General features: G+C 61.5%; 1 protein-coding gene and 1 non-coding gene across 5 annotated transcripts; one reads left to right on the top strand and one right to left on the bottom strand.

Annotated features, from left to right (window-relative positions):
- Nucleotides 1–2: 2 nt before the first annotated feature.
- On the top strand, nucleotides 3–27,967 carry UVSSA (UV stimulated scaffold protein A). 4 transcript variants are annotated; one of them, XM_037047227.1, is made up of 14 exons: nucleotides 3–75; nucleotides 764–863; nucleotides 2,022–2,352; nucleotides 3,916–4,036; nucleotides 4,712–5,104; nucleotides 5,850–5,962; nucleotides 6,043–6,171; nucleotides 11,914–12,019; nucleotides 16,388–16,523; nucleotides 16,938–17,063; nucleotides 17,493–17,676; nucleotides 18,048–18,159; nucleotides 20,410–20,584; nucleotides 21,927–27,967. In XM_037047227.1, exons 2-14 carry the CDS (start codon nucleotides 766–768, stop codon nucleotides 22,018–22,020), a joined length of 2,118 nt encoding a protein of 705 aa, XP_036903122.1. In that variant the 5' UTR covers nucleotides 3–75; nucleotides 764–765; the 3' UTR covers nucleotides 22,021–27,967. The 4 variants fall into 4 exon arrangements, 3 of the variants coding, with proteins under 3 accessions (XP_036903122.1, XP_036903121.1, XP_036903125.1); XR_005066668.1 differs by lacking the exon at nucleotides 3–75 and having other exon boundaries at nucleotides 82–863; nucleotides 21,927–22,643; nucleotides 24,470–24,481; XM_037047226.1 differs by lacking the exon at nucleotides 3–75 and having other exon boundaries at nucleotides 82–863.
- Nucleotides 23,292–23,394, bottom strand: LOC118989971 (small nucleolar RNA U13). The gene has a single exon (XR_005067143.1). It is a non-coding gene; the product is annotated as a small nucleolar RNA U13 (small nucleolar RNA).
- Nucleotides 27,968–27,997: the final 30 nt, after the last annotated feature.

The following is a 27,997-nucleotide window of genomic DNA, read 5'->3' as shown; positions in this document are numbered from 1 at the left end:
GCACATGACGGGAGGCGGGGCCTTTTCCGGAAGGGGCGGGGCGAGGCAAGGCGAAGCGAGTGACCTGTTGGCGCGGTAGGTTCTGGGTGGCCGCAGTATTGGGCGCAGGGTGCGAGTTCCGCCTTGGGGGCCGCAGGGGCGGTGCTGCAGGCCAGTCCTCGGGACGCCCCCTCCTCCTCCCCGCGCTCACCTGCCCGGCCGGCCCCTCCTTCCAGCTAAGGAAGCCGATTCCGCAGCCCGTCCTGCCTCGGCCCCAGAGGCCTGCCGCGCCCTGCCAGCGCCGCACCTGGCCCCCAGGGGGCTCCCAAGCACAAGTCCTGTCCCCTTAGAAAGTCCGAGGCTGGCAGCTCCTTCTCCAGAAGCTGAGCCTCGTGCGTTTGCATTTAGTGGTGCCAGGGAAAATGTGACACAGTCACACTGGGGGAAAGCTCAGTAAACGAAGACGCCATGTTCTCTCCTCTAATGCGCGCGTTTGGAAACGCACCTGTTGTCGCCACCGCGCCCACTCCGTGATCGGAGAGCGCCGCAGTTAACGTTCCCCTGATACACTCTTCCCAATGACCGCCCGGAGCGCCGTGTCGGCCTTGCCCGGAACGTCACCTTGAATGGTTAGATCTCAGCATCCGGGAGGCCACCCCACGTGGGCCAGGGCAGGGGACCCCATCCTCGGCCCCCCACCTCCAGCTCTGGACAGTGTTGACAGTAGAACAGAACTGGGAAGTACTAGGTGATCCCCGAGCAGCTCCGCCTTGTATGTTTTTAGATATGGACCAAAGACTTTCAGAGTTGGTAGAGGACCTCACAACTTCGGGAGAACCCCAGCTGAACCCTGAGAAAATGAAGGAGCTGAAGAAAATTTGCAAGTATGTCTCAGGGTTCAGCATTCCACTGCGACTGGCTGGCCCGGCACGTCTGCTGCCCGGGGTGTTTGTGAAGCTTTCCCCAGGCCAGGCCTGCGTATACCTCAGCCCTGCCTGCCCGTGTCTGCTGGGCAGGAACCCCCAAAGGACATGCCTAGCATGTTAACCCTGGCGCCGGGATATTCTGGGGCTGTGGCCCCGGGGTGAGGGGTGGTGTTGGGGGAGCACATTAGGAGGACTGTGGTTGGTTGTGTCTGTGTTCACTCCTGCACGGGTGACAGCACCTCCCTCCTTTCACACCCATGTGACTCAGAGGTGAGCCCCATCTCTGTCTTCGCTGTGGGAATGTGCAGTGGTGGAAGATGAGATGCACAGGCGGGTGGGTGGCCCCTTGGTGCAGCAGGACCTGTGTGTCCACCTCACCCTTCTCCCGCTGCAGGCAGGTGAGCTGGGGTCTTCTGAGAGCCACTCAGACCCCAGGAACATAAGTTGAGTTTTGCTGGCCATGCTTAGCCTGCATTTACAAAACAGGAGACTTTAGGGTATTGCTGAGGAGGCGATGAAGGATGTACCTCTTGATTGAACACTTTCAGCTACAGCCCAGAAAACCCCCAGCAGCGGTGGCTCACGGGGCAGGGGTGGCACTCAGTTCCAGCCGTGGAGAAAGCCCCGGGAGTGTGAGTGGGTGGTAGGGCCCCCTCAGGGAGGCATCTGGGCCACTGACCCTGAAGCCTCATTTGGTCTTTACATGTTGTGAAGTGTGATCTTTGATTCATTTCCACTGTTTTAAAATGTGATAGCCACTTTTTAAAATTCTCACCTGAGAATAGGTTTATTCATTTTAGAACGAGAAGAAGGGTAAGGGAGGGAGAGAAACATTGGTTGCCTCTCATAGGTGCCCGACCAGGGATTGAACCCGGGACCTTTTGGTGCACGATACGATGCTCTGACCCACTGACCCACCTGGCCAGGGCCTATAACACATTCTTGGCTTGTGGGTTTCACAGAAGCGGGCAGGGACCGGGTGTGGCCTGCAAAGGGGTGAGTGGGACCTGGCACAGGGTGTACTTCCCTGCCCCTCGTGAATACTGTCCCCACACAGCATTTAACTATCGTGTCCCCAAGCGTTGGGCACTTGGTAAGAACTGCTGGCCTCGGCAGGTCGTCGGAGGAGCAGCTGAGCCGCACCTACCACCTGCTGATGGCCCAGCTGAACCAGGAGCATGCCCAGATCCGCCTCTCTGCCTTCCAGATCGTGAGAGAGCTTTTCGGCCGGTCTCACCTGTTCAGGGTGCTGGTTGTGTCCAACTTCCAGGAGTTCCTGGAGCTCACATTGGGCACTGACCACAGGAAGCCCCTGCCGCCGCCCCGGGAGGTGGCCCAGAGGCTGAAGCAGGCCGTCGCCCTGGCTGTCCAGAGTTGGAACGAGAAGTTTGGTGCGGCCTATAAGAAGCTTGCCTTGGGCTACCACTTCTTGAAACACAGCCAGCAGGTGGGTGGGAGTGCCGTCTCTGTGGGTAGGTTTGCCTGGGTGCCCAACTGCTGGGCCAGGGCTGTGGACCAATCAGGCCCGAGAGTCACCAGCAGGTGGCGTCAGGCTCCTGAGAAGGGGAAAGCTGGAAGTTCCTCCCAGGGGTGGGTGGGGCTGAGCCTGGGGACCTGGATCCTGGGTGTGCAGGTGAGGCAAAGGGCAGTGGATTCAGCTTCTCAGACACCACCCTTCTTGGCAATGAACTCCCACTGTTGTCTGGGGACCACCCTCAGACTTTGTGGTCACCCGGGTCCCCTTGACCTGTCTCTGCGCCCAGGCTGGGGGTGCTGCCACCCCAGCTGCACTTCAGGGCCCATGCTCAAAAGGTGTTCTCTAGCCCCTGGGTGTGACCAGCCCCAGCCCCATCTGCTGATCAGAGCCAGCACCGCTCCCCCTGCAGCGGCTCGGGGCTGCGGACTCCCCGGCACCCCCTGTCAGGAGGTGCTGCTGGCTGTGCTCTCACCGAGGACCAAACCCACACCCCAGCGGCTCCCTTTTGCTTTCAGCGCTGAACTAAAGATGCCCTCCAAGGTCTGGCCGTGGGCTGGTGCTGCCGTATCTCCTCTTTGGGTTTTTTCTTTTGATTTGTTGAGACTTTATTTATTTAATTTTAGAGAGGGGGAAGGAAGGGAGGAAAAGAGGAAGAGAAACATTGATTGGTTGCCTCATGCATGCCCCCATCTCAGGACCTGGCCTGCAACCCAGGCCCATGCCCTGGCGGGAGGTCGAGCTGGTACCTTCGGTTGGCAGGCCAGGCTCAGTTCACTGAGCCACACCAGCCAGGCCATTTTTAAAAATATTTTATTTATTTATTTTCAGAAAGAGGGGAAGGGAAGGAGAGAGGGAGAGAAATATCAATGTGTGGTTGCCTTTTGTGTGTCCCCTGCTGGGAGTTGGCCTGCAGGGAACCGGCCTGCAACCCAGGCATGTGCCCTGACTGGGAATCGAACCACGATCCTCTGGTTCACAGGCCAGGCTCAATCCACTGAGCCACATCAGCCAGGCCATTTTTTAAAATATTTTATTTATTTATTTTCAGAAAGAGGGGAAGGGAAGGAGAGAGGGAGAGAAATATCAATGTGTGGTTGCCTCTCATGTGTCCCCCACTGGGAACTGGCCTGCAACCCAGGCATGTGCCCTGACTGGGAATCGAACCGCAATCCTTTGCTTTACAGGCCCGCGCTCAATCCACTGAGCTACACCAGCCAGGGCCATTTTTTAAAATTGATTTTAGAAACTTTTAGATATATTTATTTTTAGAGAGAGGGGAAGGAGGGGGAAAGAAAGAGAAACAAACATTGACATGAGAGGGAAACACCGATCAGCTGCCTCTCGAGTGCTACCAACCAGGGACCAGACCGGAAACCCAGGCATGTGCCCAGACCGGGAGTCAAACCGGTGACCCTTTGCATGATGGCATCCGACCCACTGAGCCACAGAGGTCAGGGCTTCTTTGGCTCATTTTGATTTTTGTTTTCTTTGTGTTCCGTTCGGTTGAGTCTCATCTTTACCTCCACTTCTCAGGTGGATTTTCAGGATGTGAATGCTAGGACTCCAGCGGAGAGGAAGCGAGAGGAGGAGAAGCAGAGGCGCTTGGACCGGATCTACCGGGGAAGGGCCGAGCAGGCCGTGAGGGAGATGCAGGGTGAGGTGTGGGGCGTGGCCGGAGGTGAGTGGCCGGAGGTGAGCGGCCACGGGGCACAAACCAGCTGGGCGGGGGACAAACCAGCTGGGCGGGGGACAAACCAGCTGGGCGGAGAGCCCTGCCCTGCCCTGGCCCAGGAGCTGCTCCTCGTCAGCACCCTCATCTCGCCTGCACCCTTGGTGGTTAGGCTGGCCGGGCAGGGGAGAAGAGGATGGGTCCTGCAGCTGCTCTGGTCTGAGCTTCCCCCTGCGTTTCCTGGCCTTTCTCCCCCTTGTAGCCCCTCCCCCAAACTCCAGCGTTTGCTTCCTGGCAGCCAGGGTGTGAGGAACAGGGAGGTGGCCGGGCCATGCGGAAGGCACAGAGGGGGCACTGGGCCCAAGGTGGGAGAACCCTGGTGGGGAGTGGTGCAGGTGCACTGGGGCTGGAGGACTGGACGTGTGTCTTCGATGGTCTCGCCCTCCCACGCATCCTGCCCGTGGCAGCTCGTTCCGAGTGGAGCTCACACAGGCACCAACAAGGCCCTGGGGGCACCAGCATGTGGGTGGGCCAGTCCCACAGCTTCGGGTGGCCCTGCTGGGGGAGGCCTCCCTCGGATGCACTGTCCAAGGCCCTCCTGCCTTGGGAGGTGGTGCTCTCCCGGGAAGTGCCCAGCAAGCCACTTCTTGGTTTTTGCAGAAATGTCCGAGGAAATCCGGGGCTGCCTTGTGGAGGCGGACAGCTGCTTCCGGCTTCTGCTGCCCTTCGACTTGGGGCCTTGCCTAGGGGCCACCCCACCCACCGCGGCCCGTGCGATGTCTAAGCAGGGTACCCCCCGCCCAGCCGGCCCCCCTGACCTTGGGGATGAGGAGCAGCCGTGCTGCAGCAAGACCCTGCCAGGCTGCACTCGCCCTCCAGCAGCCACCAGCGGGGAGGGGCCGAGCCAGGCCTCCACAGGGGCACCCTCAGAGGAGGGGGACGAGGGGGACGAGGGGGACGAGGAGGACGAGGAGGACAGCGACCAGGAAGAGTTTGTGCGGCACCATGGGCTGGGCTCCCACAAGTACACGCTGGACGTGGAGCTCCACTCAGGTGACATGGCCCCCGCTGCTGCCGGAGCCCCCATTGCTGCCACTCTGGGTTGCTACTCCACCAAGCCTCCTGGGCCGCAGCCCTTGGGACACTTCCACAGACTCCTCAGGGCCATGGGTGGGGCAAGGGCTCCTTAGGCTGAGGTGAGGCTGTGGGTCCCCAGGCCCACCTGCAGGTGAGGTGGCCGGGGTGGGGTGGGCCTGGTGCCCAGGGTGCCCTGGAGCTTCTGGAGTGGCTGCCAGCTGCTGGATGCAGCTTCCTCACAGGCGTCTGTGGTCCCTGTTGGGTGTGGGTGGGGTTGGGGTCCTTCAGTTTCGTTCTTGGGCAGGGGGCAGCCAGCTCATAGCTGCAGGAAGTCCTACCTGTCCCCCCACCCCCCCAGTACCCAGAGTCCTGTGAGCCACAAGGACTGCTGGCTCGTGGCGGGGAGCAGGCGGCCCAGTGCAGGAGGTGGGGGCAGGGGTTAGAGGGCCTCCCACTGAGGGCAGCGGAGGCAGGGATCCCGGGGCTTGAGGGATGGGCTGGGTAGTCTGTCCCCGAGGAGCCACCGAGGTCTCGGCCTGGAGCGGCGGGTGTTGGGGTCAGGCTGAAGCCTTCTTCACCAGAGTTGTAAGGCAGCAAGTCTTCTCCTGGGGCCCAAGGGTTGAGGTCTTAGGTGCCTGTGTCGGGGTACAGACAGGTGCAGCCACAGGTGACCTGCCTGGGGCCCCTGGTCCCTCTGTTGACCCCACACAACCCTTTGCAGACGGCCTGAGGGTGCAGGCGGATGAGGACAACTGCGCTGTCATCCAGTCGGCCCAGGATGCGCTGAAGCTCATCCGGAACAAGTTCCTGCCTGCTGTGTGCTCCTGGGTCCAGGTGAGGCATGTGGGGAGGGGGCCAGCTGGGGGCCGGTGAGGGTCCCCGGCCTGCCAGGTGACGGGTCCTCTTGCTGGCAGCTCTTCACCCGTGCAGGGACACACCGTGGGCACTTAGAGGCAGCCATCGACCTGAAGGCAGAACTGGAAGCAGCCCTGAGGAGATCCCGGGAGCTGGACATCGAGCCCGCGGGGCTGCGCGGGAGGGAGGTGTGTGCTGTGGGCCGAGCTCAGCCTCTAAGCAGGAACCACCAGGCTCTGGAGCATCCCATTCTTTCCTCACTTGGGCCTGGCGTTGAGGGTGGGCCCAGCCCAGGGCCTCCCCAGAGATGGAGGGGCTGGGACAGGGAGGCCCCGGGCCCTGAGGGCGGCTTCTGAGCATTGGTCCCTCCTTGACTTTGCAGGTGTGCAGCCCCTGGGGACCAGCAGGGGGCGATCTTGTCTTTCTCCTTCAAAACCCAGGCCAGTGAGTGAAATTCACAGCAGTCTGGGCTCAGGGCATGGTGTGGGGAGCCTGGTGTGTCTGCTGGTGTGGCCGTGGTCTCACTAATTCCTCATAGAGGCCGCCATCAGCACCTTGCTCACCTTTGAGCTCGTGTGTGACTTGACCTCTCGCTGGTAGATGCTTTGCTGTTGCCCCCAAGGCATTGGTGGGGTGATGTGCCGGCTGGGAGGCAGGAGGCATCCAGGCTTGGCCACCCCATGGGACCTCTCTGGGTTGCCTGTGGCCGGAGCGGGATTGCAGGTCGGCAAGAGGCCACTGTCTGTTAGGAGGGCAGGGACTGACCTGGGGATGGTAGGGGAAGCTGAGGCAGGCACTGTGAGTGCAGTGGGGGGTGCACAGGGCTGATGGAGGAGGGGAGCAGGAAGGAAGGCTTGGCTCTGCCTCCAGGAGCTGATGGAGCCCGCGCTCCTTCCTGGGCTGTAGGCGGAGCGACTGGGCTGCGGGCTGAGGGGCAGCGCCCTGCTCCTGGAGCACCGTTCCCAGAGCAGACGCTGCGGCCTCTGCACAGTTACTCCCGGTCTGTGTGGGGTGGCCTGACGACTAGAAATCAGTGCGTGTGGGTCTGGGCTGGTTTTCCCGTGAAATGCCTGGTGGTTACATCCCTGACCTGGGCTCTCCCCACAGAGCTTGGGCCCTGACTGCACAGAGAACCGGCTGAGCCCGGTGCTGACTCGATGAGTGACACAAACACCTGAGACGGACACGGTGGCTCCAGTGGCCACAGGCCCACGGCCAGTGGGGCAGCAGCCTGTCCCTGGGAGGCTGGCACGGGGCTGCCCGAGACTGCTGGCATCCCCATGGGGTGGCGGTCTTTTTCTTTTGACTTTGTTTTTGCCTGTTGTTGCTGGTTTCCACGGACTGTTTTCCTTTTGATGTAGGTGTTACGTCCTTAAAAAACGTCTAAGCTGGTTTAGTAGGTGTAACTGGGGCTTCGTGCATTGTGGCTCGTCCGTCTGGGGGCCGCAGGGATAAATCTGCCCAGTGGACAGGAAGCTCGTCGGGGAGATTCAGTTCGCAGCCTGGCTGTTGGCGGGCAGGGCAGTAATCTGCGGCCTCTGCATCCGTCACACTGATACACATCCTGTGAGCACTTCTGAATTGCCTGCCGCTTAATTACTTAGTTAAGATCACTGAGTATTTTGTGCTGTATAATTAACAAAACGGTAATTTCTCACTAACCAGTAAGTCAGAAAAAAATAAGTTTAATCCTCACTTCATTTAAACTCCCAGCAGTGGGTTCTTCTTCATTGTTGACTTATACGTTTAAATGGCAGAAATACCCACACAGGTGCTGCCCTGGTCCTCACCCAGCACGTCGGTGTGGCAGCCTCCGGGTCTCCCCAGCGACCTCTCCCAGCACACCCACTGGCTCCACGCGAGGTTTCCTGAGCCTGCCGGCGGCCGTGGAGTGAGCCACGCGCTCTGTGCCAGCCCCCTGGGCCCGGCTTCGTGTAGGTGAAAAGGACAGAGCAGGAAACAGGGATGAAATGTTGGGTGCGTTAGGCTCCCAGGGAGGCAGGGAAACTAAATCAGTTACGTGCGGACCTTGGACGCGGCAGGCCCAGTAAACAACCTTCCTGGGGACGCAGCCCCTCCATCATGCCGAAGGCCAAGCTGTGGTCCGGGTGAGGCGTCAGAGCAGAGAGGGGTCTGCACACGCTCCCGTGAGGCCTGGGGGGTACCGCAGCCCCCACCCGCCCGCCAGTGCCCGTGTCACCTTGCTCTCCCAAGGCGCCTGCGCCCAGACCCCTACACACACCCTCCCTCTGGTTCCCGAAGCTGCTCCCGCAGGGGCTGTGCTACAGGTGGGGGGACTGAGTCAGGGCAGCTGCGCCAGCCTCGTCTCCCCCTCAAGGTGCAGCCACCCTGCAAGCTGCCGCCCACACTGGGCCGTGGGTCTCGGCCGCACCTCTCCAGCGCCTGGAGCAGCCGGGGCTGAGCGGGAGGGCGCGTGACTCCTAGTCGGGGCTTCCTCAACATGCCGCCCGGTGCCAGTGCGTGCCCACCCATGTCGTCACCGATGGAGGGTGCCACCCTTGTCCCCTGGGTCACGGGTGCACCCTTACCCACCTGTCCGCCACCCTCCCAGACCCCGCAGAGCTCTGGACCCCAGCCTCACCTCAGAGACGCCCCTCCCACCCCCAGCAACCGGACGGGGGTCAGAGCAGCTCCCACCGGGAGGCTCGGTGAAGCCCACGCCTGCTGCGGTGCCCTCAGGCCAGAAAGGGTGGGGACAGCCCTTCAGGGACTTGGCGGTTCCAGCAACCGCATCTCAGTTCTCCTTCAGCAGGGGGCGCGTGCTGCACCGCAGCCCAAGTTGGCTTTGGGGTCCCGACTGGCCGAGGTCGGCCGGCCCTGCATCCTCGGCCTCCGAAGGCGAAGGTGCAGAGAGATGTTCTGAGCCGGCGGTCTGGCTGGGCAATTTGCACGGCCTTCGGGGAGGGCATTAGCATATAAATAGCCGCCTGCCGCCGGCCACCACAGCTGAGCACGTTTAATTTTTAGTTTATGAGAGAGTGGGCGTTAAACGCACAGCCATCAAGCCCAGAGACAAACGCAGGTGGGGGCCCTAGTCCGACGGGCCCGTGCCTTTTTTAAAGGGAAACACACGCAAACTGAACAAAAGTGATTTCTTGGGCAAAAAGTAATTGAGATTGCGCACCGAGTTAATTAGATCGTACAAAATTTATTGGATGGTCCCAGCTGTCTCTCGGGTGTGCGCTGGCGGCCGCTCTCCCCGGCCCTTCTCAGATAATTAGTAGCCCCGCTGCCTGACTTCCGTACATGGGTTGTGTTGTATATTTTAGCTGTTTAACTGCTTGTTTAATTATGATTGCGGAGACTCATTTTTCTAAATCCTCTTAGCTTGGGTGAGACTCAGTTTGTCTGCTCCCCCGTCGCCTGCAGCCAGCTGCGTGTCTGGCAGGCTCCAGTGCAGGGCTGGCCGGCTCCCACAGCCTCACCTGTGGGTGGGGGTGATGGGCGCAGGGCCTGGTGTGGCCTCCTGGCCTCCAGACAAGGTAGCCAGGTCTGCTTCCAGTGCCACTGGGAGGGGGACTGGCCTGTCTTTAATCTGTGCTTCCTTGGGCTGTGGTCTCCTTCCTGGGGACCTTGGGTATCCTCGTCCCCACTCTGTCCCCAGCACCTCCCTGCCGCTGGGTCAGTGCTGGCTTCTGACCCCACCTCTGACCTTGCGGGGAGGTTGCCGCCCTGCTGCCGTGAACTGCTGGGCTGACCCCTGCTGTGCTGTTTCTGAGGTCGCCTGGCGGGCGGTGCTGCTTTTGTCTGAGCAGGTGCCTGGTGGACGGCCCATGAGCAGGTCATGCTGCGGTTGCAGACTTGTCTGGGCAGCGGTGACTTCCTGTGACTCCCCTGACATTCATCCATCTGGAGTCTAGTTTGTGGGCTCCCTGTTCCCTGACCCTGGGCAGCAGGAGCCCATAAGCTGAGTGCCGTGTCTTCGGCAGTCTGGCCTGTGGTGCTCCAGGCAGGGGTGGCTGGCCGCCACTGGGGTTGTTTGTGGACACGGAGCTAGGCCTTTGGTGGCAAGGCTCTGCCTGGGGACCTGGCTGTGGGGGCAGGAGGGAGGGCAGTTCCTAGGGGCCCTGCGCCAGCCCTGCGTTTACGGAGGACGTGGGTGCTCCTGGATGCGGTGCTGCCCACAGTCACCGGGCTGACCTAAGGAAAGGGGGCCCCGGGCTCCCGGGTCAGCTACAGGGATGCGCCTTCTCATGGGAGAGTCAGAGGGTGTGATCCCTGGTGGTTAACTAAGCAGCCGAATATTTTTTAGGAAATGAAAATCTCATAAAAGTCCCCCGTGAAAGTCAGCGGTGGGAGTGATGCACGTACTGTTTTACGGAAATGACCCCCATGTTTAAAACCTGGTGTCGGTGTTCTGCTTTGTAGCACTCGGTTGGCCGGCATCCGCCTCTTAGAAAATTAAAACACATAAATCCCGTTTAGTGCCGGGTGCACACTGCGCAGGCCGGGACCTGCACGGCCGCAAACCTTGGGCTGCTCCCCACCTTTCATAAATTCCTGGGGAGATTCGGCACAAAAATAATTTTCAGGTCCGTGGCTCATTGTTATTCAAACGTGATTGATTGTCGTCATTTGCTCGGCTCGGGAGTTAAGTGCCCCTGTCATTTCCAAAGAGCGTAATTGGGACGTTTCACAGGTCAGCGGCGGAGACCGGCTTCCCTTTTGATCAGTGTTAGACTGATAACAAAAATTACACTTTCCCGTGATTAATGTCCCCACACCTGCAGGCGCGGGGCTGCAGGCTGCACCCAAACCCAGTGCGTTTCATCTGCCGAGGCCACGGGGCAGCCCCGGCAGGGGGCTGCCACGGTGGGCACGGCTGGTGAGACACCGTGGGCGCGGCGGTCAGGCTGGGCAGGGCCGCCGTGCAGGCGCCCCGCCATGGTCGGCGTGGCTGCTGGGTGGTTTCGGGGCCTGTGTCAGGTGGCTGTGTCTCTGAGTTTGCCTCTGGCACCCCTGCTGCTGGCCTTCACCAGGCAGGGTCTCCCTTTGGGCCTTTCCTTTAGGCGGGCTGCAGTTGGCCGTGTCAGCGAGGTGGGTGTGCCGCCCAGCTGGCCCCAGAGGGCCGGAAGCAAGAAACAGCACGGGTCGGCAGGGGGCAGGGCCTTCTGGACGCCCCCCGCTGTCACCCTCTCAGGAAGGACGGGTCCCCACTCGGGTCACCCCTGTGAGAGGAGGGGCAGGCGGAGGAGAAGGCGGAACCAGCCCTGAAGGGTTTTCTGAGCGGTGCTGCCCGTGGATACCTGTCCCTGATATTTGTGTCCCCGGCAGGCTGGCGTGTATGAGTGGCCTTGGTCACCCAAGTTGGTGACCTCCTCTGGGAGGGCCATCGACCCACCTGAGGGGCTCTGTTGCTCCTACCAAGCCAGGTGCTGCCCAGAAAGAGGGCAGGGGGAGGTCCAGGTCTTCCCCAACACAGGGCAGAGGTGCACCACCTCCAGGGTGGTGTGTCGGCGACCCTGACCCCAGCACACTGACCTGGGCTGGCAGGTGACCTTGTCCAAGGGATAGAGTATTCCACAACAGCTGTGGTCACGTCGGCACCCCTGAAGTCAGAGTGGGGTGTGGCTCGGGACCAAGCAGAGGCTGGGCCTGAAAGGGGGGGACGTTGGGGGCCTTGACTTTTGGCGTGAACTCTGCTCTGTGAGGCTTTGAAGCAGTGCGGGCACCACGCAGGTCGAGACTCCGGGCAGCCAGGGGGGTACATGTCGGGGTCAGGCTCTGGACTCCAAGGGAGGGCATATGGAGCTGCTGGTTTTAGGGACGTGCGGCGTTGGCTGGGGGACAGGCCAGTGTGCTCAGCTGGCAACGCCAACACCCCGGCCTGAAGGACTGGCCCCACTGGGATCAGGGAATCTCCAGCCTCTGGCTGCTGTCCCCACACAGGTTCTGGGGTGTCTCCACAGGTGGCAGCCCTCGGGGATGAGGACGATGACGACGACGACTTCGTGGAGGTCCCAGAGAAGGAGGGCTACGAGGCCTGTGTCCCCGACCACCTGTGGCCCAAGGGCGGTGAGTAATGGGAGGGGCACTGGGAGGAGGGTCCTCAGCCAGGGTCCCTTGGTGGCTGTGACCTCAGATGTGGGAGCTACAGCCCCCTGATTGGGGGTGGGGGATGGCTGTGCTCGTGCCAGGTGGCCCTGGGGTTCACAGTGGCCGCTGGCAACCAGGGAGGTGCTCTCGCTGACACCTGGCCCTGGGTGGTCGTGCGGGGGTCCTGGCAAGGCTGCCCCAGGTGCTTCCTGCCTCCAGTTAGTGCGGGGCCACCGGATGGCCTCGGAGGAGGACCACAGAGGGCCCCTGCGCTGACCCACCCACTGTGGCATGGGACCACCCTGCTGGGGAACCGGAGGTCCCGGCCCTTCCGGGTGAGTGTAGGGCTCGGCTGTGGTCCCTAGAGCAGCTTGGGAGGTCTGCTGTGTACACAGGGGGCTCGTGGCAGTGGCCATTGCCTCGGGTGCGGGGAGCACTCCACGTTCTCCAGGCCGGGCCCCCGATTGCTGTTTCTGGGGGTATCACGAGCATGGCAGCATCCCTCCGTGCCACCCGAGGACTCACAGCCCCCAGGTCCAGCGCAGGTGTGGGTGGGCTCCAGGCGTGAGGCCGACTGCAATGCCAGGTCTCTGCTGTCTGACGGTTCAGCCCTCCACGTGCCGTGGTGGCGCCCAGGGCAGCGGCCCTCAGGTGGGAGGGGCGTGGGTTCCTCACGACCAGGGGAGGGGCCAGGCCCAGGCCCGAGAGGGACTGGTGTGAGGAAGCAGACGTATCGGTGAAAGGGAGGATGCGGACAAAGGTGCACGCGCGGGGGAGGACTTAAGTGGACGCTCGAGTGGACACGGGACCCACTGGGGGCGTCACCCCAGGTTAACAGGCGGACCTCATGCCCCTCCGTGTGTGTGTGTGCCCGGCCCCTCCCTGGGTGGCTGCTGCCCTCTGGGGCCCCAGCCGGGGCAGGCACTAGCGGACCTCCCTTTGCCGCTGGGCCCCACCCGCTGCCCATCCACCTTAGGCCCCAGGCCTTGCCCCACACCCATGAGGCGCCTTGGCGGCCGAGCGCTTAAGCCATCCCCGGGCCCACCACCCGCCTGTGCCCCGGTCAGTGCGGACGGAGGCAGGACTGCAGGGGTCAGCCCGCCTGGCCCCTCTTCCTCTACCCTGGCCAGGCCCCTGCAGAGGGCGGGGCCCCCTGTGCTCCTGGTGCTGGGCCCTGGCTGGGCCACGGCCTGTGGCCGTCACCTGGCCATCCATCCCCGCTGCAGCGGGCCGTGCCTGGCTGGCGATGCCTCATGGGGGCAGCAGAGGCTCCACAGCCCTTGGGGCAGGAGTTGGCCCTCTGCGGTGGGCAGCACAGTCCCTTTGCACCTGGAGGCGTGGGTGGCGGATCCTGTCTGGGCCCCGTGCTGGCCATCAGTCTCCTCTGAACAGCTGTGAGCAGGTGGGCCGTGGAGTGCGCCGGCAGCCCAGGGTCCAAGGCGGGGTTCCTGGGGCCCCTCGTGGAGGACCAGATGGGGGTCCCGTTCCAGAGACCCTGTGCCGAGCCCCCCGTGGCATGGCGCTCTCAGGCCCGATCAGAGGGGCCGTGATCCATCCTCGCTCTCGGGGAGCTCTGGGGGCCGTGGCGCCAGGCAGTTCGTGCCGCTGGGCTCTGCCCTGCACTGCCCTCGGCTGGGAGTTGAGTGCTCCCACCCCTGAGTTTTCAGAGGGGCTTTTATCTTCCCCTTAACCCTGGCGTCCGTCAGGTGCTGTCTGCCCCTCAAATTTCCATTTTAATCGCAAAACCAGCTCAGCGAGGTGAGATGGATGCTGTCAGGCGGGAGGCTGACTTTGCACCAGCCCCGGCGGCTCCGTTTCCTGCCATTGATCGTCCCGCCCTGTCCGCTTCAGTGCTCCCGGCAGACCAGTGCCCCTCAGTCAGTTTAAACAGAAAAGGGGACTCGGCCGTTTCTGCGATTAGGCCGTGGGAGTCAGCTGGCGCCAAGACCCTGGACTTGATCAGAGGCCTGGGGGGTCCGAGGGCGGGGGGCTCCCGCTCTTCAAGCTGAATCCTCCCTGAGAACCACATCCGCTTCCTGGGTTTTCGCTTTGCCGTGTGTCCGTGAGATTGACTTTCTACCACGACGTGAAAATGGTGGTGTGTTTTTAGTGCCCTGAGTATTTACCTTGCCCTAACACACTCACTTATCTTTTTAATGGTTTAAAGCAACAAATCAATGAAAAATGTATTTTATTCTTGTAACTCGGGAATTCTCCCGTTGGCTCTCACTGTGTCCATCTGAACACCAGCGCTGATGGCTGGAACAGGATAGGCTGATGGCTTCTGTGAGAGGCTTGTGGGCCATGTGCACCCTCTGCTCACCTCCGAGAAAGGCTGGGCAGCTCAAGCCGGTGGGTGCAGCTGCAGGCAGAGCTCCGTTGTGGTCTGCTGTCCCCGACCCCCACCCGTGAGCCTTCCAGGCCACAAGGAACCGGTCTGTCAGGCTGGCCAGGCCAGGGAGCCACGGCCTGAGGCAGAGGTGACCTTTCTGGCAGCCTGGCCTGGCACAGAGTCCTCCCTGCAGCCCCCCTCCTCCCCCAGGACGTTAATCCCGGGGGCAGCACCCCTGTACCACTGCCCATTAGACTTCTCTCGGTCAGTGTCGCCAGGACCCTCTGAAGCCCAAGGCAGCAGTCTGGGCAGGGCTGGGTCTCCAGTGGGGCTGTGGCTTCCTCACCTGGTCAGCCTGCGGGTACTTGGCAAGGGCTTCTCAGCCTCGAAGCCCGTGGCGCTGCCGGGTGGGGTCCCGGATCCACTCTGAAGCCAGGATCACACCCATTCGGTCCGAAGCCACACCCCGAGGGCCGGGCACGCCTAGCAGGGGCTCACTGTCTCCTGGTTCCTCCCTGTAACCTAAAATCGCTTGCTGATGGTGGCTCCGACCTTAGCTCTTCCAGGTCCCGTCTGCAGAGTAACCCTCTTCTCACCCTTTGTCTGCACCCCTGTAGACCCTCTGTTTGCAGAGGGCCTCACACAGACAGCAGGTTTTAGGTGCTTTAAACTGAAGAAGCCTGTCTGCTAACTGGTCTTCCTCTCTAATTACCTGTCACCATATTTCAGGTGGGTCAGCAGCTGGTTGGTTGTTTTTTTAATACTTTTTGATTGGCTATTTTGGTTTTTTTTCTATTTTCATCTTTTATTTGCTAAATTAACTTGTTTTCTGCTGGCTTAAAAAATGGTCATTCAATAGAATAAGAGAATAGAAACTTTTGTTCCGATGGTTGTCCTGGCTAATTGAAGATTCATGCTTATGGGGCCTGTCCCGAAAGGACCCAGCCACACACTGTGAAAAATAGACATTTATTGAGGAAGACACACAGATACGAGAAACACTGTACAGAGGACAGTGACACCTCAGTCCCCTTCAGAGCAGGCAGCTTGGGACCACACAGTTCTCCCACTCGCCATCAGCTGCCCTGTCGTATTTTCCTGAATCTCATTAACAGTCTGAAATCTACTCCCTTTCAAAGGTGATTTTAGTTTGGGGAAAAGCCAGAAGTTGCAAGGCGCCCAGTCTGGGCTGTAGGAGGCTGAGTCACCTGGGCGATTTGAGGTTTCACCAAAGAACTGTACCTGAGACGTGATGCTTGGGCAGACACGTTGTCATGACAAAGCTGCCAATCACCAGCTGCCCAAAGTTGCAGCCTCTGAACCATCCCGGTAGTTTCCGTGGAGCAATGTTCAAGCTCAATGCAAAATCGGATGCAGATTTGCTGCTCACTCAGTCGTTTTGAATGTGACGGCCACACAAGACACACGCTCACTCCGTGGCGCCTGCGCCCACACCGACTGGTACAGTGAAGTCGCCACTGCTCACACATGCGCGTTCCAGTCACCCTCCTTGGCTGCCAGGTCACATCGATGTCACACAAACTGTTCCCGTCTCGTTAGCAGTGGCTAGGCTTTTCCAGACAGCCTTCACGTGCTTTCTGCCCCTGTTAATTTCTTCAGTTCGTCAGCATTGTGCACATGTCCCCACCAGACAGTGACCTGGCTCCTGGGAGCAGGCTGGGCACCCACACGGGTGCTGGTGCGGCGCTGCTGGCCAGTGGGACCAGGAGACGCTGACCTTCCTGGGACGGGAGGGTAGACCCTGGCCTGCAGGGGCTTTAGCTGCATCCTGTGGGGTGTGGGCGCGCTGCTGCCGGTGTGGCGGCTTCGGCTGTCTGGTGGGGGGCCGGCTCTCGGCGGACTGCACTGTGAGCTGTTGGGGGGAGTGGCTTACAAATGTGGGGGCTGCATCCTTACCCTTTGGTCACCACCTTCTCTCCCTTTGGGGTTCAGGCCACAGTGCCCCCCGTGTCTGTCTGGGGGACAGTGCCCAGGAGGAGATGAATGTGTTTCAGGGCTGGAGACGGACTCGGCTGCACAGGCGAGGAAGAGGGCGAGGATGGACGAGGAGGCAAGCGACCCCACCTCTGCGGCCGCCCAACCTCACTGGCTCCCAGGCCGCGTGACCCCAGCCCCGAGCCTGAGCCCCAGGTGACTCCCAGTCCCCTCACCTGTGCCCAGAGCACAGCCTGCCTCCCCAGTCTCCCAAGGTTGCTTGGTTTCTTAAAGGGAGCCCCAGAGGTGCACATGGGCCGGGCTAACCCTGCCAGCTCCGGTGCCCAGGCAGGGGTGAGCGGGAACAGTCAGTGGGGGCCTGAGGCTCTGGGGTGTGGGGGGTAGACAGCAGAGCACCCAGGCCCTCGCCCTGTGCCACTCCCTGGGGACAGTGGCTCCTGACTCCCCACAGGGCCTCAACGCTGCCCTGGAGCCCGACCGGGGGCCAAGAGGTCATCGGTCCCACCTGCTGACCCCGGGTCTGGGAGAGGGAGAGGGGGAGGCAGGTGGCTGTGGTCGGGCTGGGCATGCCCGGTCAGCATGTCTGCTCTGTCCTCGTGGTCCCTGCAGGGCACCGCTGGGGCCAGAGGAGGCCGGGAAGCTGGCCGCAGAGCGGGCCCGGGCACCCATCCTGCCCTTCGGGGTGGATCTCTGCAACTGGGGCCAGGAGCCGCTGGCGTCTGGAAGGGTCGTCAAGTGAGTGCGAGCGTGTTCGGTGGGCGTGGTGGCCACCCTGCTCCTTGCCCCCACCAGCAGATGTGCGTCCTTCCAGGTGGTTGGGTGCCAGGGCCCAGGGCACTTCCCCACCTTTGGGCTCCTTCAGCCCTCATCACCACTGTCCTTGTCCCAGCTGTCCTGGGGCCCCAGTGGAGTGGGCCTGGGGTTCTGCCAGGAATCTCTGGAAAACCGCCCCCTGGTGTGCTAGCGTATGTCTCCCCTGGCACCACAGACCAGGGGGCGCGTCCCCTCGAGGGCCAGGCCCACGGTGCCTCCTCGCCTCCTTGCACAAAGCCCACGACCAGGCCCAGAATTGGCATCTGCCCTCCGGCTGCTGGTCTGGGCCTGGCCCCTGGTGGCACCAGGCGCACCCCTGGCGTTGGCCCTGACAGCCTGGCTGTGTTGCAGAGCTGAGTCTCAGCACCGCTTCTGGAAGCCCAGTGAGGTGGACACGGAGGCGACCAGCGCCGAGGTCTCCGAGGGGCTGCGGAGCCGCCGCATCACCTTTGCAGGGCGGTTTGAGCCCGTGCAGCATCGGTGCCGTGCCCCTAAGCCCAATGGCCAGCTCTGTGAGCGTCAGGACCGGCTGAAGGTGTGGGGGGCAAGGGGAGGGCTGGAGGGGGCAGCTTCCTTGGCCCGTGGACCTGGACCCAGTTGCCTGAGGGCAGGCTGGGCTCCAGGCCTCTGGGGTGGGGGCAGCGCCACCTTGGGTACACTCGGCTGCAACAACCCTGTCCCAGCCAGGAGCGCTGCAGGCAGGATCCTCCTGTGTTCCTCACCTCACCCCCCTGACACCCTGCCTGCTCTGTGTCTGGGTGCTGCTGGGTGGGGGAGGGGGGTCACTTTGGACAAACAGACTCAGGTGCCAGAGGCCCCTACCTCCGGCTCTGTCAGGGCCCTTCTGCGGGTGCAGCCCGAGGTGGCAGAGACGAAGACAATGACAGCCACTTTGCTTTCCCATAGTGCCCGTTCCACGGCAAGATTGTCCCCAGAGACGACGCAGGGCGGCCGCTCTGCCCGGAGGACCGGGCCCGGGAACAGAGGCAGCAGCTGCAGAGGCAGGCCCAGCGCCCAGGTAGGCGTGGGGGCCCGGAGGGCGGCCCCAGGGAGGCCCAGGTGTCTGACCCCCACTGCTCCTTCAGGGTCGCCCGGGGGCCGAGTTGCCCTGGGGCCAAGTTGCCTGTGGAGTCTCTTGGGTGCTTCTGATGGGAGGTGTGGGTACAGCCACCACCAGAACCCCTGTCACTGCTGGTTTGGTGGTATTCTGGGTGCTGAGCCGTGTTCTTAAGCAGATGAAGAAATTGAGGCAAGAAGCCCCGGCTGGTGTGGCTCAGTGGATTGAGCACCAGACTGAACCAAAGGGTCGCAGGTTTGATTCCCAGTCAGGGCACATTTCTGGGTTGCAGGCCAGGTTCCCAGTAGGGGATGTACGAGAGGCAACCACACACTGATGTTTCTCTCCCTCTTTCTCCTCCTGTTTCCTCAATAAAATAAATTAAAAGAAATCGAGGCAAGAAAAGCTAATTGGCTGAGTCTACGGTCCTTAGAGGAAACCCACTTGTTTCTGCCCAACACCTGGGCTCTGGCCCTCGCCAAGCCCTGCCCCCTCTCAGAGCCGTGTGTTCCTACGTGCAGCGAGTGTGTATTACACGTGGGGCACGTGCGTGTCTGGGAGGCAGGCAGGGGCTGCTGACAGCGCTGGCTCTCCAGGGGCTCCCTGGGGTTCCTGTCAGCCAGGGTCCCCGTTTCCTGGCCAGTGTCAGATCAGATGTCGTCCTGAGGGGCTTTGTTTCCTCACAGTGCGTGTGCACGCGTGGACCGGCAGGCCTCCGCCCTGTGGGCCGGACAGCAGGGCCGAGCGGTGCCGGCAGAGGTGGCGGCGCCAGCGGGCCAGCCCGTGGGCGCCCTGGTCGGCCGGCGGCAGCGTGTGGCCATTTGCCATCACCTTTGTCTTTGGAGGCAAAGATTAGGGTTCAGCCTGGTCCCCGGGGTGGGCACCAGACCGGCCCTGGCTGGGGCTGGAGGCCTGACCTGCTAATCCGCGGCTGCGAGCTCGGGAGCAGATTAAGTGCCTACTTTTCCTGTCAGCCCTGAAGAGCCTCTGGTTCTGCGGCCGGCGGTGACTTGCTAACAACAGGTGTGGGCCGCGGCCCGGCGCTGGCCAGTCAGATGTGAAATAGAATCTTCCCACTAACTGCGGTATCGATCCCGCCTCCCTTGCACGCGGGGCAATTTTCTTTCCCCGGCGCTCACCCCGGTGACAATGCCGCGGAGCTCGGGGCTGACGGCGCAGGAAGGCCGCGCACCCTGGCACCTATTGATTTTCTTCAAAGGCTTTTAAATTGCTCCTTCATTTTCCTGAGATGCTCATTCCACCCCGAGCGGGCGCCGCATCTTCCCGTTGTGTTTAAACAATCGCTCCATTCACTGGGCTCCTAAACTGTGACGCCTTCTTATTACTGGGAGATAAACTGTTTAGACAGTTTTCCTTAATCTTGGATTAATCGCCTCTGTGTCTGCGCTGTGCGGCCCGCTCTCCTTCACTCCAAAAAATCAGCCTGGGGCGGCCTTGCCATCTGTCTGTGGGGTGCACGTGGCTTCTCCCCACCTGGCGTGCCCTGCATGCGACCCCCTGGGGCTCCCAGTGCATGGTGGGTGTCCAGCACCCTGCCGGAGCCAGGGTCCCCAGGGGCCTGGTGGCTTCCCTAGCCGGCTGGGGTGGCCTGAGGCTGCACGTCCGGGACACCCCGGGGCCTTCAGGGGGTATCAGCTTCTGATGGGGATGCAGGGGAGGGACCTGGTGGGCTGGAGCCTCAGCCTCTGACCCCGATGTTGCCCCTGCCCTTGGCCAGAGACCCCCTCAGACAGAGTTCTCGTCAGTCCTGTGTGTCACGATGCTCACAGGAGCAGCAGCGCCGTCTGGGCTGATGGCGCGCTCATTGCTGAGACCTGGGCCAAGTCACCGTGGGACCAACACAAACCGAGCCCTGTCCACCCTGACCCCTGGCTGGGCCGCTCCTGCCGTGCGCTCCCCTGGGCAGCAGGTTGTCGAGAGGCCACGGCTGGGGGTCTGGTGGACCCAGTTCAGCCCGGAGGCCAGGAAGCAGCCCATGGATGGCTCCGTCCCCTAGCGCTGCTCCTCCCGGCCTGTGCGGGCAGCGCCCGGGGTGGGGGCAGTGAGGAGGGCCTCCGAGGGTCAGCCAGCAGGCCTTGCTGCCCCCGCTGCTGTGGCGGGCAAGCCAAGTGGCCGTGTCAGGAAGGGGTTGGGGGAGAGGCGCCATTGTTGGCACCAGGCATTTTCTGGAGTCTCGGGGTCTCTTTGCAGACTGGCAGGACCCCGAGTTGATGCGAGACGTGGAGGTGGCCATGGGGGTGGACCTTGGCTCGTCCAGGGCCGGGGGGAGAGGCAGAGGCAAGAGGAGGAAGCACCCCGGCCTCACCAACCTGAAGCAGCAGGCGGACACCGCGCGCACGCGCATCGCCAAGAAGGTCTTCGCCAAGTAAGAGCCCGTTACCAGGTCCTGGGTCTGCGGGTGCCGGCCAGACCCCCAACGTCTCAAGGCCTCCGTGCGCCCCCTGCCCCACAGTTCTCCATGGCCACTTGCCCCCAGGCGGGCAGACAGCTGTCCCAGTTGGTGGAGGGGGACAATGGGCTCTCAGGAGCAGAGCCTGACACACACCTTCCTGGAAGGAAGGGCCTGCTGGGCTCTAGCTGGGGCTCCAGGCGCAGGGCCCAACCTGCAAGGGCTGGGCACTGGCCTAGCTGGGCCCTCGTGGTCAGGCCCAGGGGTGTCCACATGGAGACTTCAGGGAGCCCAGTTACCCCCCAGGCCGGCAGGACGAGGGTCACCGCATGGGTCTCAGCCCAGAGGGCTCTGCCAGTGCCATCAGGACGGTCAGTGCTCCGAGTGTTGCTGGCACGGCCAGTGCTCAGGTATCTCCCAGCCCAGCTGGGCCACCCTAGTGGGCGAGGCCTGGGAAGGATCTGAGTAGACAGGCCAGCAACCCTGCCGTCCGCCCTATGGCTGTGGTCAGCCCGAGGCTCCTGCCACGTTCAAGGTGCTGCTAGGAAGCACCGAGGGCGTTTGTTCCAGGAAGCAGCAGGAGGCTGGATTCACCTGAGACCCCTGCAAGGTGCTCAGCTCGGCATGCTGGGCAGGGGAGGCCCTTCCTGCTCTCCTGGCCGGCTTTGGTCTTTGCTGGCCGGAGTGCAGCTGGGCACCTGAGCAACTTCTGGTGCCCACATGGAGCCCCCAGCTTCTCTCTGCCGTTCTTCCCGTCCTTTGGTGTCCAGGGGACGCTGGGCCCCGGCTGGAGGACACCTGGGCCCTGAGCCTGGGAAGCATCTTCCCTGTGTTCTCAGAGCTCAGGGCCCAGAGCCGGCTCCTTGAAGCTGCTGTGCGGCCTGGAGCTCTCCCTGGGGAGGGTGGCTGCCTCCTGGGCACCAGCCCCGCCACGTCCAGATGCCCCCGTCACAGCGGGTGGGCGCCAGCGGGCTCTGCGCCCGTGTTTGTGCTGTGCGTCTTCGAGTGTTTCCCCACAGCCTGGATGTGGGGCACCGTGTGTGGCCCGCAGTCTGAATGCTGGGTCCTCATGTCACTGCCTGTACTTCCCCCACCCCCAGCTGGGCAGGGCGTCCCCGTGGGCAGTGCAGTGGCCCTGGATTGGCCACCCGTGGCTCGGGCCGTCCACTGTGGTTCCCGGCCGGGTCTGAGCACCATCACTCCTCAGCTGGGAGTCTGCAGAGGGTGGGGCAGTGGCTGCCCAGGACTGGTGCCTGGCTGTGGTCCAGAAGCCAGCACCCGGGGTCCCCGGTCATGCCTCGCTCTGCTCTCCCTGCAGGGCGGCCATGCGGCGGGTGAGTGCAGCCCTGGACCAGATGGACCAGAGGAAGCACAGGAAGTTCGAGCACCAGTTCAACTACGCTCTGAGCTAGAGGCGGGGCCTGCCGTGCCACAGGCCCCGGGCTCATCAGCCCTCTGCCTCCCCTGCAGTGCGCAGGGAGGGAGATCCAGGGTCTGCTTGTGGCCCCCCCCCTCCCAGCCTTCTGGGGTGACCACTCAGGAAATCGAGGAAAACCCACCCTTTTGTGTCAGTGCTCTTTCAACGCAGATGCCAAGGGACATGAACTGCCCGCTCTGCCGCGCGCTGTTTCCTACTCCAGTCGTTGGTCACCGCGTGGAGACTCCCTTCCGCTCTTCAGGAAACAGCCTCGCAGAGCCGGGACGCACACGGTGGACGGCTCCGGGGCACCAGGCATGTGTCCGGGGCGGTCCCCCACCCTGGGCTTCTCTGAGCCCACCTGTGTCCATGCTTCCCGTGTGGGTTGCCGTGTTGCGTGGGGCCATCATGGGCCTCCGTGTCTGGCTTATTGACGGCGCCCAGACCCTGGGGCCCTTCCGAGTGGCAGCGTGTGTCAGAACGTCATTCCCCTTTGTTGCTCTGCACGGTCCACCATGTGGAGGCTCCCACTCCGTTCCGCCACCCCTCAGCGGCCTGTGGTGGTGGTCGGCACGTCCTGGCTGTTGTGGGTAACGTGGCTGGAACACCGGTATGCCAGTTTTTGCGTGGACATCTGTTTACACTGCTCTTGGGTATGTAACTAGGAGCGGAGTTGCTGGGTCACACGGCATCTCTGTTTAACCTCAGGAAGCGCTGCCCCACCCCCACAGAGGCCCGCCCCCCCCCCCCCACGGCTCAGTCGCGTGCTCTCGAGGGCTCGTCTTCCAGTTGTAGCCGCCCACGGTGGTGAGGTGCCATTCCCTCGCGGCTTTGATTTGCGTTTCCTAAGGGCTAATGATGCTGAGCACCTTTTTGTTTTTTCAACTCCTCACGCAAGGAGATGTGTATTGATTTTAGAGAGAGAGGAAGGGGGAGAGAGGGAGAACATCGATGTGAGAGCGAAACATCAGTTGTGGCCTCTCGTACGTGTCCTGACCTGGGCTCGAACCCACAAACTGGGTGCACAGGGCGACGCTCTGGCCCCCTGAGCCCCTGGCCAGGGCATGTGGAGCGTCTTTCTCGTGCTTGTCGGCCACCTGCCCGTCTTTGGAGCCAGTCCGCTCGGGGCCTGTGCCCTTGTCGGTTGGAGTGGGAGTTTGCTAGGGGCTCTGAGCAGCAGACTCTCGTCTGCACTGCGGAGCTTCCCCGACTCCGTCTCTCCCTCTCCTGGTTTTGAATCACAACGGGGGCTGTTTTTTCTTTCCACGTCAGGGGGGTAACATGCCGATGTGGTAACAGGTTTGCGGGACGCACGTGTCGCACAAGAGCGTGAACACCCAGCGGTCACGCTTATGAGCGACAACAGGATCAACAGTTGATTTTGACGCTGCACGGTGAGCCTGTGCTCTCGTTCGCTGCCCGTGCTTCAGTGTCACATTGCCGCAGCCGTCGCCTGGCCTGCGGTCATGAGCGTGCACCCCTGCGTTTTCTTCTGAGGGTTTCGTGGGCTCAGCTCTTAAGTTCGGGCCTTCGCTCCATCCTGAGTAGGCTGTTCCCTCTGGTGAGTGGCCGGGTCCCCGTGGCGTGAGCACCGTTGTTGAAAGGGCTGTCCTTTCCCTGTGGAAACATCTCAGCAACTTACTGATCGTCAGTTGGCCACAGACCCGAGCTTATTTCTGGGCTCTGGTTTCTGCCGCACAGAAGCCCTGGCGCCGGTGCGGCCATGTCCTGGTTAGCGGGGCTTTGTGGTGTTTTGGACCTGAGAGAGTGAGCCTCTAGCCTTGCTTGTGGCAGAAGTGTGTGGGCGGTTCTGGGTCCCTGCTGCTTCCAAGGGAGTTCTAGTGTCGTTTCTGCAAAAAGAGAACAAGCATGAATTTCGGCAGAGGCCACTCGGACTCCGTGCAACCTCTGGGACAGCGCTGTAGCCCTGACGCGACTTTTGGATTCACGAGCGCGGGCCATGCTTCTGTTCCTCAGGCCGACTCTGTGGCAGCGTGCCGTCGTTTCCAGCACGGGCTTTGCACGGACTCTGTTAACTTTATTCCTGAGTATTTCTTTTCTTTTTTTTTTTGTGATGCTTTATAAAGGAAACCGTTCTCTGAGTTTTGTTTTTGGCTTGTTGGCTGCTGATGCGTAGAAACACAGCTGATTTCGCGTGTTGGCCCTGCATCTGTGGCCGTGCTGAGCACACGTGTCAGCCCCTTCAGTGCTGCAGGGCCACGGGTGTGCGGGCCTGTGCCCCCCAGACGGGACTGGGAGTGCTCCCTCCTCTCTGAGGGGGGCTCCTGTGCTTCCTGCCTCTCAGCCGGGGTCCCGGCGGGCATCCTGGTTCCCGGTGCCAAGGGTGATGCTCTCTGTCTTGCCGCTGCTGATCTGAGCCGCGTGGGGTGGTTGGGGCCTTCATGCCAGACGTCTGGTCTGAGGAGGGAGTTCTCTGCGTCTAGCTTCTCTGGGGTTCTTGTCACGAAGGCCTGCCAGGTGCTCCTCCCATTTCCCGACTCGATGGGCAGCTTTGCCTTCCACCCCCTCGACGTGGTGAGCTGCGGTGAGCCTTCGTGTGCTGGACCGGCTGGGACAAATCCCACTTGGTCAGGACGCCTCTTTGCAGACTCTGCGTTCGGCTCCTTGGGAGCTCACGGTTTTGTGGCATAGTTGGCGTGTTTTCCCGAGGTGTCTGCGTCTGTGCGTCTGCAGGACAGCTGTGCACGGCTTCCTCCGGGCAGAGGCCTTGTGTGAGGCGGAGAGGGTCCTCCCCTGCCGTCTCCGGCGTCAGCCCCTCAGGCGTCGACAGAGTCACCAGTGAAGCCACCTGGGGCCAGGCTTTTCTAGGTGGGCAGCTGCCCTGCCTGCCCCTTGCGCTGCTTGTCCAGAGCCTGCAGGGCTGGCTGGGCGTCCTCTCCTTCCCGCGCTGGGTGCAGTGGTCCGTGTGTCTGCTTCATCTGGGCTCTCGTTAGTTGTCGACACGCAGTTGTTGGTGGCGTCCGTTCACAGCCTTTCCAGCTTCTGTAAGGTTGGAAGAAATGATTTTGGAAATTTGAGTCTCCTCTAATTTTCGTTCCTTTTGGTCAGTCTAATCGAAGGGTTACCAGTTTCACTGATCCAGTCAAAGGCCACTTTCGGCTTTGTTGGTGCCCCCCACGCCCACTCTTTGTTTCATTCATTTCCACTCTCCTCTCTCACTTCCTTGAGGTTGCTTTGGGCTCAGCCTTCTTTCCTGGGCCCTGGCGGTGGAAGGCCGACCACCTCGCTGCTCTGAGGTCTGCTGTCCTTTCGGTGTAGGAGCCGTTTACAGCCTCCAAACCGCACCCACGTCCTGTGTTGGCTCGCCTGCGTGTTTTGGTGTGTTCTGTTTTCATCTTCATGTATCTCAAAGTATTTTCTAATTTTTCGAGGGATCTCCTCATTTACTCATTGGTCATTTAGAAGTTCGTTGTTTGATTTCCACATAATTGTCGATTTCCCTAATTTTTCTGTTATTTCCAATTTCATTCCATGGAGCCAAAGAAATGTTTCATGGGATTTCAGTCCTTTGAAATCTGAGGCTTATTTTGTGGCCTGACACAGGCTCTGCCCCAGAGAACCCCCCAAGTCCGCGTGGCCCCCAGCAGGCCCAGGCGGCTGACGGAACTGTCGAAGGCTCTCTCCTTGTTGGACCTCAGGTCAGCAGCTGCAGCCGTGATGGCTGTGGGGCACTGACATCTCCAGCTGCCGTCTCTCCCTCCCTCACTTCCGGTAGGTTCTGCTCCACGTGTGGGGGCTCTGCAGTTGAGCGTGTGCAGCCAGACCCCGGCCGCACCACGGGCTCTGATCCAGGCCATGGTGGCGAGGCGAGGCTCCCGGGGAGCGAGGCCTCCTCGTGCAGCTCTGGGTGGAGGGGCTTGCAGACGTGGCCACAGCTTTGCCATCATGGCCTCGCGCGGTTGCCTTCTCCGTCAGAAAGGAAGAGGAGGGTTACAAACAAAAGTGCGTGGGCCTGCCTTTCCTCTGGCCTGCCTTTCCTCTGGCCTGACGGACGCCTTTGTGTGTCTCATCAGAGAGGCCGTCTGGCACCTCTCTGTCTGGGTTGTCTGGGCGTGTGTTCATGTCTCCTTCAGTTGGAAGACCAGTTTCGCTGCGTGTGGCATTCTTACCAACGGTCTTTTTCTTTCAACACCTTGAGCATGTCGTCCCGCACCCCCTGGCCCCGCTGATTCTGTGCGCAGCCAGCAGTGGGTGGGGGTGGGGGCGGTGTGTGCTGCACACGGGGGCTTCCCCGCTGCCTTCAGATGCCGTCTGGACAGGTCCCTGCAAAGCGTCCACGTGCGGGTCTTCTCACGTGTGTCCCGGGGATTTGTGCAGCTGCTCAAATGTCGAGTGTGGAAGGTCCCTGGCCGTTATGTCCTGAGGAGCCTCCTGCCCCCTCCCCTCGTGCACATCAGCTCAGCTGGTGGCGCCCACTGGTCTCTGAGGCCCTGGTCATTTTTCTTAACCCTGTTTCGGTCCCTCAGACTGGACCTGGTGACCTGTCTTCAAGGTCTGGATTTCTTCTTTTGCCAAGTAAAGTCTCCTGGACCCTCTGGGGGAGCTTCCTCTCGGTTCTTGTGCTTCTCCGCTGCAGAATTTCCATCCGGTTCCCTCCTCCAGTCTGTCTCTTTGCTGATTCTCGCTATTGGACGGAACGTCAGTCTCGTACCTGAACCCTTCAGACCCGGTTTCCTTCAGTTCTCTGAACCTCTTTGCAGTAATTGGGTTCGCGTCCTTGCTGAGTGAGTTTGGCGGCCGGGCGGGCTCACTCAGGGGTAGCCTCTGTGGACGCCGAGTTTCCTGCGGATGGCCCCCCTTCCCGCTTCCCTTGTGTATCTCCTAGTTTTTTAGTGTCTGTTGGACATTTTAAATAGCAGATGCAGCGAGTCTGGAAGTTGGACCCACCACTGCCGATGTGCTGCTCCTGCTGTCCGTCTGCCCAGGATCTGGATGAGTTCTGTAAAGCCTGTGTCCCTTTTCACCCATAGCCCTGAGGTCTGCTTGGTCAGCTGGGTGACCAGCTAACGATGGCCAGGGCCGTCCTTAAAGGATCTGACCCCAGAAGCCTCTCAGCGTTGTGCCGACAGCCGTGTGTCTGCAGCCCCTTCAGCCCCAGGCTTTTGGGGGTGCCCCACCCCGGCCTCCGCCTCTGGCAGCTGTGAGCTGCTGGCTCTGCAGGCGGACTCAGAACCCTCGCCGGCTGGGCGTGGCGACTTTCCTGGGACACACACTTCTCAGGCTGGGACAAGTCTCGGGTTAACCCCCAGAGCTAGCTCTGAAGAAGTGGCCTTTGTCAGGCTCTGCTGTGCCTAGGGGGACAGGGGTCTCCGAGGTCCAACCCTGGCCTCTGGAAGAGCCACTCTCGTGGCTGTGCAGTGTCCCGCCCGTTCTGGGGGCAGGGCCCCAACATGGACTTGACGGGCTCGGCGACAGGCACGGAGGTGCTGCCTCGGCGCTCCGTCCCCACCCCATCCCCAGCAGTCCTGCAGCCACCTGTCCTCTCAACCCAGAGACGTCTCCCAGGGCACGTCCCTGCGAGTGGGGTTGCGGAGCCAGGGCAGCTGTGCACGTACAGCATGGCGGGGGCTCTAGAGGTGCTCCCCAAAGGGGTGGTGGGCAGGCGGCTCTCCCACCAGCCGCCGACCAGTGTGCTCGCCGCCCCACCCCACCCCCAGCATGTTCACCGAGTTGCAGATGTGCTAAGTGATGTGAAAAAGTACAGTCTCGTCGTTCAATGGGTAACTGAGTTTCCCTTAAAATGAAATCTGTTGTTTTCCTTTTCCTATGCTTATTTTCTATTGTCTTGTTTATTTCTTATTAACTTGTAGGAGCTCTTTATTATCAAGAAAACTAGCTGATGGTATTAAGAAAACACCTGGCTGGTGTAGCTCAGTGGATTGAGTGCTGCTGGCTTGCAAACCAAAATGTCACTGGTTCGATTCCTGGTCAGGGCACATGCCTGGGGTGTC

The sequence above is a fragment of the Sturnira hondurensis genome, unplaced genomic scaffold, assembly GCF_014824575.4.
Source record: "Sturnira hondurensis isolate 20B ecotype Veracruz unplaced genomic scaffold, ASM1482457v3 Scaffold0000780, whole genome shotgun sequence".
Taxonomy (NCBI): domain Eukaryota; kingdom Metazoa; phylum Chordata; class Mammalia; order Chiroptera; family Phyllostomidae; genus Sturnira; species Sturnira hondurensis.
This window is presented reverse-complemented; position numbering and strand designations above follow the sequence as displayed.